The 10906-nt window shown below is 49.7% G+C and overlaps 2 protein-coding genes across 6 annotated transcripts in view; one reads left to right on the top strand and one right to left on the bottom strand.

The window, feature by feature from the left end:
* The window catches only part of mfsd14bb (major facilitator superfamily domain containing 14Bb), a 10452-nt gene extending 9178 nt beyond the window's left edge, over window positions 1-1274 (bottom strand). The window contains exon 1 of the mRNA XM_069143675.1: window positions 805-1274. Coding sequence (XP_068999776.1) covers window positions 805-864 — 60 coding nt within the window. The 5' untranslated portion in view covers window positions 865-1274. The remainder of the gene's footprint in view (window positions 1-804) is intronic.
* A 1306-nt stretch (window positions 1275-2580) lies between these two features.
* On the top strand, window positions 2581-10538 carry spinb (spindlin b). 5 transcript variants are annotated; one of them, XM_069143681.1, is made up of 8 exons: window positions 2605-2683; window positions 4577-4754; window positions 5063-5365; window positions 5458-5506; window positions 5592-5686; window positions 5879-6034; window positions 6171-6404; window positions 6714-10538. In XM_069143681.1, the coding sequence occupies exons 3-8, from the start codon at window positions 5314-5316 to the stop codon at window positions 6911-6913; spliced, it is 786 nt and encodes a 261-aa protein (XP_068999782.1). In that variant the 5' UTR covers window positions 2605-2683; window positions 4577-4754; window positions 5063-5313; the 3' UTR covers window positions 6914-10538. The 5 variants fall into 5 exon arrangements, with proteins under 5 accessions (XP_068999778.1, XP_068999782.1, XP_068999781.1 ...); XM_069143680.1 differs by lacking the exon at window positions 2605-2683 and adding an exon at window positions 2700-4320; XM_069143677.1 differs by lacking the exon at window positions 4577-4754 and having other exon boundaries at window positions 2581-2683.
* Window positions 10539-10906: the final 368 nt, after the last annotated feature.

Here is a 10906-nt window from a genome sequence, read left to right as displayed (position 1 = left end):
TCTGTTAGATGTTCTCCTCCTACGGTTCTGCTTCTGTTAGATGTTCTCCTCCTCTGGTTCTGGTTCTGTTAACGGATGTTCTCCTTCTCTGGTTCTGAGGTGTCGCTCATGTTGACCTGCTGGGTTCCCCTGTGATGTTCTGTGGTTCTGTTGGAGGTCTTTTATTGTGAAGGGCCCTGAGATTTAAATAAGCTTGTGATATTAAAACAGCTCCTCCATCTTTTTCCGGCAGACTGATGACATCACACTTCCTGTTTACTGACAACTATTTAAAAGTTGTTTAAATCTGAATGTTTCTGTGAAGCCGGAAAACATTTAGACTTTTCTTTTCAACCTTCAGGTGTTTTATTGAAATTAAACTACTTCTCGTGTTTTCAGTAACACCGGAGGACTCATCGTCTGTTCTCCGAACCGGAACCGCAGGTCCCGCTTGGCCCGTTGACCGGGGCGGTGTTAGTTTCTACGGTTCAAAGTGAGCTAACTGTTTACCGAACAGCGTTATCGGTTGGAGACCGGAGAGTTACCGGTCGGTCTGTGGATTAACCCCCCGGTGGTTGACCTGAGGCGGTAGACACACCGGACACATGAGCAGAACATCTGTCCGGTACTCCGGTGACCGGCCCGCCACCGGCCCGTCACCGGCCGGTCACCGGCCCGCCACCGGCCCGTCACCGGCCCGTCACCGGCCGGTCACCGGCCCGCCACCGGCCGGTCACCGGCCCGCCACCGGCCCGCCACCGCTCGGGGAGACGCTGCCAGCGGTTAGCCGGCGGTGCTAACAGAGCTAACGCGGCGGATCCTCACCGAGCTCCGGACCAACATGATGTCGCGGCTGGCCTCGGTGGCTGTCTTCTCCCGGCTCATCTCACATCCTGCCGCGGCGACCCTCACACCGAGCCCCCGTTGCTGGTCATCCTCCGGAGGCCTCTCTGTCTCTTCCAGGGTGTCCCGCCGTGTGAGCTGCGGCTCCGCGGTGCTAGCATGGACCCGGCTGGAGGCGAACTGTTCGTTTCACACAAATTCCTCCGCTGGTTGTGACGTCGCCGTTCGTCTGTTCGGTTGTGTCACCGGGGTGCACCGGGAGTGCGGCGCCGCTGCCTCATTTCATCACCGAGCCGTTTCGTCTGATAAACACCGCCCTCCGGGGCTGTGCGTCGCACCAAACCTAACGCGTCTCCACTGCTCCTGGATCAGCTTTCCGTCAGGTTCGTTCCTCTGTTACACAATTAGCAGCTAAAAGATCCGACTCCGGATCAGCTGACGTGTTGACAGGTTCGCGCAGAGCGCCCCCTGCTGGCCGCCGTCTGAACTACAATGCAGCGACTGTTTACCGGAGTGAGAGACGTCTGACCAACAGACTCGTTCAGGTTCAAACCGCCGCGCGCAGAACGAACCGAGCGCTCCTCGCGCCGCAGCGCTCGTGCTGTCACCGCTCCGTCCGCGAGGAAAACAGGTCAACACGGAGGATCAGTATTTGGCAGGAAGATCTAGCGGCGAGCCGCGCGGCTCACACTCTATTGGAGCACTATTTGGCAAGGCAGGAAGGCGGGACTCGACGGTAGAAGAATTTCTGGCTTCAATGCAAAACCTGCACAACAAGCAGCGTCAAGAGAACTGACGTAATGGACTGCACTTCCGGTTGGGATTTTTCAAAGTAAATGTCTGCATCGCAATTAAATTTAAAAAAAAGTTTTTTGTAATAAACGCTAATATGTGACTTTTCTTTCAGAATTTAAAACGTTTTGCAGCAGACTACTTTAATCATGTTTAATACTTTTTTTTTTTTACACCACCCTTAGATGGATTACTGCGGGCCGAGGTGTTGGGGGTTCCTGGTTCAATGACCTAATAGTTCTTCATGGAAAGTCACAAAACTAGCTTCAGTAAAATGGTTCTGATCCAGAAGTGTCTTCAGCTGCAATACCAGCGAGTGCCACTAGAGGTCGGCTCCAAAAAGCCTCCGGCTCCATAGACTCCCATTCAACTTCTCTCATCAAATCCAAAGTGAATAAAATGTGTCCATCAGTTATCTCGGTGTTGTTAGCTAAAGTCACTCCTTCTTATTAGTTTTCTGGAGGTCCATCTGAAAATAATCCCTCATTCATTAGAAAAGAAGATTCAAGAAGACCTGTTTTTGGGGGCGTGTCTGTTTGATTGACAGGCCTATGGTGCAGTCAGGTTACAGCTAGCGGTGGGCGGGACGTAGTATCGTATCCCCCATCTCGTCCAACTATGGTCACTTCCTGCTCCAAACAGTGACATACTGCTGACACACTGACGCTGCCCTAATAATCTGATGATGTCATATAATCAGAAATCAGAGCAAACAGGACTTTACTTTCACACTTTAACTACATTTTACTGCCGATACTTCTGTACTTCTACTTCATGCAGGACTTTTACTTGTAAATGAGTGTTTTTACTTTGGTCTTTTGGTTCTTTAACTCAAATAAAGGATCTCAATGGTTTTTCCACCACTGATGCTTTAAAAAAAAAAAAAAAAAAAAAAAAAAAAAATCACACTGCATCAAAGCTCTTATTTTGAAGGGCGGCTCTTTCCCGCCCTCCCTCCATCTTGGCGCAGCCAGCTTGACGCAGCGGAGCGTCAAACGGAGGCAGAGCGGATCAATTTGGAGGCTCGGCGGTTGATCGGGATTATGCGGCGCCGCTGATCGCTGTATCGGTAAGAACCCGCGGCCCCGGACCCCCCGGACCCCCCGGACCGGGCCGCTGCTCGAGCCGTTTGCCTGCGTCGCCGTTTTAGCGCAGAGCCGCGCGCCCCGCCACCGTGTTTCCTCCCCCAGCACACCTCCCCGCTCCTTTGTTCGCTTGCGCCTTTTTTTTGGACCTCTGCGGGTTTTTGTAAATACTGACGCAACATGGCCGCCGTGCTGCGGACAGAACCAATTAGCTGTGCGCATATTTGACATATATTTAGCGGAAAGGGTCGCGAGGTAGTTTGTTTATTTTGTGGCGGCTGGTTAATGAGGAGGCTAAACTGTGACCTCTGGATGGTCATCTTCATCATCATCATCACCGGCAGCCCAAAACAAGCAGCAGCTCGTGAGCGGAGCTCCTCGGTTCGGTTCCGAGGACACACGAAGCCGCTGTTCTGCGTCAATTCTGTTCGGTTATCACGCGGGAAGATGAAAAAGTGACGGAGGTCTGCGTTGTTTTGGTCTGTTCAGTCCAGCAGGGCCGGCACCGCCCCCACCGGGCCGCGGGGCGAACACCTGGGGGGCCCACCGGCCCCCAACATACGTGTTCAGTGTTGGAGGGTTCATCATACGTGTTCAGTGTTGGAGGGTTCATCATACGTGTTCAGTGTTGGAGGGTTCATCATACGTGTTCAGTGTTGGAGGGTTCATCATACGTGTTCAGTGTTGGAGGGTTCATCATACGTGTTCAGTGTTGGAGGGTTCATCATACGTGTTCAGTGTTGGAGGGTTCATCATACGTGTTCAGTGTTGGAGGGTTCATCATACGTGTTCAGTGTTGGAGGGTTCATCATACGTGTTCAGTGTTGGAGGGTTCATCATACGTGTTCCCTATGACATGTAATAGATTACTAGTTACCCTGTTAACATGTAATAAGTATTGTAACTATGTTTAGTTAATGTAACTTATTTGATTACGTTTCTAACGAGTGTTTTATGATGAAAATATACGACATGTGTGTAAACCAGGACACACAGCAGACGCAGAAACATGTTAAGAACATGTAGACATGAACTCACCTGTGCAGGTGTTTCCTCGGGAACGATGTCCAGCGTTTTCACTTTGTGACATTCCAGTCTTTTCCTGATTCTTAAATGTAAACATTGGTGAAATGCTGCAGGCTCCGCCCCTTTTCTGTGACATGTGGAGCTGTTGAGCAGCATCACGTGATCTCAGCGTCAGGTGATCTCAGCATCACGTGATCTCAGCGTCAGGTGATCTCAGCGTCAGGTGATCTCAGCATCACGTGATCTCAGCGTCAGGTGATCTCAGCGTCACGTGATCTCAGCGTCACGTGATCTCAGCGTCACGTGATCTCAGCGTCAGGTGATCTCAGCGTCAGGTGATCTCAGCGTCACGTGATCTCAGCGTGACCTCGTCTGCCAGGTTCAGACAACACAGACGTCCTGGAGGTGGTCAACCTGCTGAGTTCAGACCTCTGATCTGATGCTCCTCCTCTGCTCCTCCTCCTCTGATGCTCCTCTTCCTCTCTTCCTCCTGATGCTCCTCTTCCTCTCCTCCTTCTCCTCTGATGCTCCTCCTCCTCTTCCTCTCCTCATCCTCCTCCTCCTCTTCCTCTGCTGCGGTGGTGTGCAACTGAAGGTCTGTGGTTTCTGTTCCGGTTGTATTCTTGCACTACAGTTTATCTCTCTTATCTTTGTTATCTTTCTTATCTTTGTTATCTCTCTTATCTCTCTTATCTTTGTTATCTCTCTTATCTTTGTTATCTTTGTTATCTCTCTTATCTTTGTTATCTCTCTTATCTTTGTTATCTTTGTTATCTCTCTTATCTTTGTTATCTTTGTTATCTCTCTTATCTTTGTTATCTCTCTTCTGGTTTCACTGCTGGTGCGTTCAGGTGCCTACTGGTTTTTACGATTTCGAAGCTGACTGATTGATTGGATGCAGTGGGTGGAGTTGTGATTGGTTCTGGACCAATCAGAAGCTGCGTCCTGGTTGTGATGAGTCCGTCTGATTGGATGGTTGCTTGAGTTTCTTCTGAAGATCTTCAGCGCTGAAACGAAGATCAGATCAGAGTTTGTGCTGCGGTTGTTTTTCAGATTATCGACATGAATTAAAACTTCCTTTATGTTCACATTGGTCCATCAGCTGTTTATTATTATTACTATTATTATTATTAATAAAGACTGCAGTATAAAACAGCTGATTCATGAGTTTAGTGACTCAGAAGTTAACGAGATGAAAGATATTCACATCTGATGACAATAACAGTTATAGATATTGACAATATTTTCAAAACACAGAGATTAAATGTATTTACAATGTGAGAAGCTAAAGTAGAGCGATCTCCAGATGAGTGATCGTTAGCGTGTTGTCTCCTCAGGACGAACACGCGTGTTCTCATCCGGCTGCGTGACGTCGTTCAGCCTGCAGACGTCCGTCCGTCCGTCCGGCCTGAATGAAGCCTGTCCGGCGGCCCGTCTGACTCCTGGTGCTCCTTCTCACCCGACACCACCTCCTCCCTCCTTTCCCTACCCTCCTCCTCCCCCACCCCCCCGCCCCCTCCCTCCATCCCCCCTCCCCCCAGCGTTGAGCGGTCCGGCGGCCGGGTGGCTGCCCCCTACAGGTGGATGAATGAAGACCCCCTTCAAGAGCCCAGCGGCCCCGCGGCCTCGAGCCGACGGTGGTGAGTCACAAACAAACATGCTGTTATCTTGGTGTCCCTGAACGCACCGTCTGTTGTCCATCAGCTGCTGAAGGTGCGTTCTTGTGTTTCAGGACATTCCGGCGTCTCAGCCAACATGATGAAGAAGAAGAACTCGCACAAGTGAGAAAATGAGATGCAGCTTTAAAACATCAGAATTATTACAGACTCTCCTCTTCCTCATCATCTTCCTCCTCCTCCTCCTCAGGAAACAGAGGACCAGTGTGGGTCCCAGTAAGACTCTGGCTCCGCCCCGTAGGAACATCGTGGGCTGCAGGATCCAGCATGTGTGGAAGGAGGGCAGTAAGTTGTTGAGGAGGACGTCGGCGTGTCGAACTCGACGGGAAACAATCTGCTTTAATTACAAACATTTCAACGTCGTAACTTGACGAATGAAATACGATAAATATTTGTATCATCAGCGGTCAGACGAGGACGTAAACGGGGTCTCTGGTGGCGTGCTAATGCTAACGTAGCGTGTGTGCTTCCTGTCAGGTAAGTCGTCCCAGTGGAAGGGGACGGTCCTGGACCAGGTGCCCGTCAACCCCTCGCTCTACCTGATCAAGTACGACGGCTTCGACTGCATCTACGGGCTGGAGCTGTACTCGGACGAGCGAGTGGTGGGGCTGGAGGTGCTGCCCGACCGAGTGGGTGAGGACGCGCCCCGCTAGCCATTAGCTCACCCGCTAGCATTTCTCTGTTGCAGACCTAAATAAAAACTTAAGCTCGATATCAGCTGATGATGTAACCCCGCCCCCCTCCCTCCGTCTGTCTGTGATTGGTCCAGCCCCGGCCCGCGTGAGCGACTCGCTGCTGGCGGAGACGATGATCGGGAAGGCGGTGGAGCACATGTTCGAGACGGAGGACGGGCCGAAGGAGGAGTGGAGGGGGATGGTTCTGGCCCGGGCCCCCATCATGACCTCCTGGTTCTACATCACCTACGAGAAGGACCCGGTTCTCTACATGTACCAGCTGCTGGACGACTACAAGGAGGGCGACCTGCGCATCATGCCCGACTCCAGTCAGTCTCTGCCTTCACTGCTTTTGTTCTCAGCTGGAAACTCTTCCGTCTTAGTTTTTAGTTTTTCTGTGGTTTTTAAAGCATCTTTGGTTTTCTGTCAGATTATTTGATGAAAGTCGTCTTTAACTTTCTGCTTTAATGTGGAGAGCAGAGAGAGAAAAGAGCAGCGTAGAGACGTCATAACATTTGTAATGTAGTTGAAGTGAATCCCGTTTTTAAGTCCGTGACCAGAAGCTGCAGGTTCAGTTGGACGAGCTCTCCGAGGTTCTGGGAGGTTGACGAAGTCTCTGATGTGTGTTTGCGTTGCAGACGACAGCGTGGCAGCGGAGCGGGAACCCGGTGAGGTGGTGGACAGCCTGGTGGGCAAACAGGTGGAGTACGCCAAGGAGGACGGAGGGAAGCGGTCGGGGATGGTAATCCACCAGGTGGAGGCCAAACCCTCCGTCTACTTCATCAAGTTCGACGACGACTTCCACATCTACGTCTACGACCTGGTCAAGACCTCCTAAGACCACAAGACCCCCAAAAAGACTCTCGAGAACCCCCACTGAAAACGAACCACCACCAGGGTCCAGGAAGTCCCGAGGCGAAGGACCCGGACCGCACCGGACCGGACCGGACTGGACCGGGCCCTTCGCCTAAGCGGACCGGGCCCTTCGCCGAGGTGGACCGGGTCCTTCGCCGCTCATCATTTCTATCTTTCTTTTCAAGACGGTTCCTCCAAAATCAGCTGACACACAAAAAAACTAAACATCACTCCTCAAACGTCTGATTTACTTTGAAAACATCTGCAGCCAGAGTCCTCCAGAGTCCTCCGGAGACCTCCGGAGTCCTCCAGAGTCCTCCAGAGTCCTCCTGAGTCCTCCAGAGACCTCCAGAGACCTCCTTCCTGAAAGGACTCCATCCTGAGAGGACTCCATCTTGAGAGGACTCCATCTTGAGACCCTGCAGAATGAACAAAGGTTTCCGGACCTCCTCCCTCCTTTCCTGAAACCCCGTCAGACCCTCTGAGACCTCCGTTATGTGAGGAGGGGGGGCGGGTGGGTCCGAGTCTGCCGGGGTTAATGAAGGGCCGGTACTTGAGGAACCACCTTCTCCACGGAAGGTCCAATCACAGAGCGTCTTACTGACCACGCCCCCTGGAGGTCACCTGTTGGCAAACAAAGAAGTGGAACAAACTTTTCTTTCATCATCTGTGTCGTTGCTGTTGAGTCCTACATTACCCACAATGCCTTGAGTTTTCACGTCGGTGTTTTCCTGCATTAGTCGGCTCAAAATGTCCCGCTAGCATCGTTAGCTTTACCGTTAGCCGGCTAACTTCAGTTTCAGCAGGAATGCTAACGATGCTAACGGGAATGAAGTTGTCTTTAAGCCTCCTTATTCAGCGTTTATAAGCCGTTTATAAACATGTAACCGTTGCTTAGTAACCGTTGCTAACGCGCTACAACGGAGCCGTAAACACGTCGGAGGACATTTGAAGTTTATTCTGTAAAGTGATATTTATATTTTACATTATTGCAGCTGTTTTATTATTTTGTCATTTTTTATGTTTCCACAGCGCGTCCTCTCGTGGTTCTGATCGTCCACGTAAAAATGTCCTCAAATCTATTGTGTTATAAACCGTTAGCGACGTCCTAATGAACCGCTGATGAACGTTAAAGAAGGAGGTTAAAATAAAGTTTTATGTCACGTCGGATAACAAGTCTGAATGTTCCTGTCATGGTTCCCTGAGACGGCGCCGAGCGACCCGATCAGCTGATCGACCCGTCTGAGGAGCGCGTTGGTTTCTAGTTGATGTGTTTTATAATCTGCTCTCATGTCTCGGTACGTCCGGACCGCCGGTTCTCTCCATCGGAGGTTCGTAGCCACTCGGCGTGTTCGAGGTTCGTTTCTGTTTGCTGATCGACAAATCTCTCCTCGTCAATCAATCACTTTACCGCCCCATTAAACCCGTTAAGTCCAGTCAGGGGCGCTGGAACCAAATTTATCCTTCGCGTGGCGCCCTGCGGTCCCTTAGCTGATGTAGCTCCGCCCACCCCAGCAGGTGGTCCTGTTGGGCCGCGTTGCCTCGACGACATCTCATGTGCCTGAACGGACTCCCAACATCTGACCCGAACCCGCTCAACTCTCCACTTTCATTGTGGATCCAAACGGATTCAATCCGGAACATTCCTCGTTCTGACCCGGCGCTGCTCGAGAACCGGCACGTTCTGGTTGCGGTTCTAGAGTGCGGTCCGGTCTGCCGGTCCCACAACGTCACGTGTATTTTATGAAGCTCACTCGTCGTTGCGTGTTTTCTAGATGATTTGTTCTGATTCTAGAATCTAGAATTTCATCTCGGTTCTGTTTGACATCAGAACGAGGACGTGTTTCTGTGTCCAGAACAGATCCGGTTCGGTCCGTGTTGATCTAGAATTTATGATTTATAACAGATGGAGACCACAACCTTCCACAATACGACGTGTTCTGGTTCTAGAACCCAAAATTCATTACGGTTCTAGAAAGTGTCGAACGTGTGCCATCAAAATGTTTCTAGAAACGACCCACATTCTACTGAATGGATCCTTTCAGCCCGGTTCCTCGTTGTTCCAGGATGTATTTTCTCTGGAACTTTTCATTCCGCGTTTTCTTCTGAATCTAGAATCTAGAATCTAGAATCGTCCCCAGTCATTCTGTCACAGAATCTAGAATCTGTTGTTCTATTTTGTTTCCAGTCCAATGTTTAAAAGCCTGCATGTTCTGGATCTAGAACCGATCTGATCTAGAACCGATCAATGATGTAGATCTAGATCAATGATCTAGAACCTAGAACCGATCACTCCGTTGTTTCTGTTTTTTAGTGTTTGTGGAACGGTTCCGGTCCGTGAGCAGATTCTCGTCTCGCTTTCCGTTTCCAGAACCGATTTCTGGTTTGATCTCTTTCGTTTCACCGCAGTCCTTATTTTTCTAGAATTTTTGTTTTGTTGTCGTTTTAGATTTCACAAAAAGAAATACGGAAAACTGTAGAAGAGCGAGATCAGAACATTCCAGAACCGACCCGGATCTGTTCCTCACCGCGAGGTCACAACATTTTACGACTCTTTGGATTCTAGAATCCGTCCTTTATCGACGTCGTTGCCGATCTGGATCCAACGACAGCTTTTTGTCTAAATATCGCTGAAGATGTTTCTTCGGACTCTTTTCTAGAAAACGTTGCGGGAACGTTCTGCTTCTAGAACCCATCGTTGAATCTCACACACGGCTGTCGAGTCAGTTGGATGTCATGGATTGGGGGGGGGTTCCCACAATGCACCTGGCTTCAGGCCGATGAACCAGCGCTGGGTGGAGGCGGGGCATGAAAACCGTGTCCGGGTGGATCTGATGCGTTCAGGAGCTGACACGCCGGTCGTATTTTCCAGAAAACTGTTGATCTGTAGTGAGTGTGTGTGAGAGTGTGTGTGTGAGAGTGTGTGTGTGTGTGTGAGAGTGTGTGTGTGTGTGAGAGTGTGTGTGTGTGTGTGAGTGTGTGTGAGTGTGAGTGTGTGTGAGTGTGTGTGAGTGTGTGTGTGTGTGTGTGTGTGTGTGTGTGTGAGTGTGTGTGAGAGTGTGTGTGTGTGTGTGTGAGAGTGTGTGTGTGTGTGAGTGTGTGTGTGTGTGTGTGTGAGTGTGTGTGTGTGTGAGTGTGTGTGTGTGAGTGTGTGTGTGTGTGTGTGAGTGTGTGTGTGTGTGGATCAGCCCTGTTCAGAGCCGTGTTGTTTTTGCATGCGTATTTAGCTCCGTGTAACTGATGTGTGTTGCATGTAGTTTCCGTGTAGTTTCAGTTGTTCGCTGTCTGTTGTGGCTTCAGGTGCCTTTTTGTTTTATTTCAGATTTATATTTCCCTCTTTTGTTTTGTACTGTGTCCAACGGGCCGCTGTTTTATGGGGTTATTGATCAAAAGATTTAAAAAAAAGTAAAAAAAAAAAAAAAAAAAAAGCCTAAAGATGAAGAAGAGTCCCCCGTCGACCGGAGCTGACGGCCGCCATCACCAGCAGGTGGCGGCGGCGAGCTGGTGGTTTTGGGCGGATCGTCCCTTTAACGAGTGCCAACTACAGATGTTGTACAGACATGAGAAGTTCACTATTTACTAAAATAAACCATTTCTCTGTTTTTTCACTCACGAGTCGGTCGCTTCCTTCTTCCTCCTTCGGTGGTGTCGTTGCTACGGAAACAACAAATGAGCAGATTTGATCTACGAAGTATTTCTTCACCTTCTGGTCCTCCATATTGTTTCATTCAGACACTTCCTGCTTCCAGTGAAACATTTTACATTCAATCAGGGAATTTCTGCGCTAACGTCTCAGAAACATGAAACGTGGTCTTCTGATGGTTTTACATGTTTTATATGTATAGATGAAACGGTTATATATACATATATACATATATATATATGTATATATGTATAGTGTTCATAGTGAGTAAACTCACTATGAACATTTGTTACCGACGGTCGTTAATTTGTTCGTTTCTCTGTTCATCTGCTT

Source organism: Embiotoca jacksoni, unplaced genomic scaffold (assembly GCF_022577435.1).
Source record: "Embiotoca jacksoni isolate LCO1_2020_lvr unplaced genomic scaffold, fEmbJac1.0.p SCAF_112, whole genome shotgun sequence".
Classification (NCBI taxonomy): domain Eukaryota; kingdom Metazoa; phylum Chordata; class Actinopteri; family Embiotocidae; genus Embiotoca; species Embiotoca jacksoni.
Note: the sequence above shows the minus strand (reverse complement) of the source record. Positions and strands in the feature narration are given on the sequence as shown.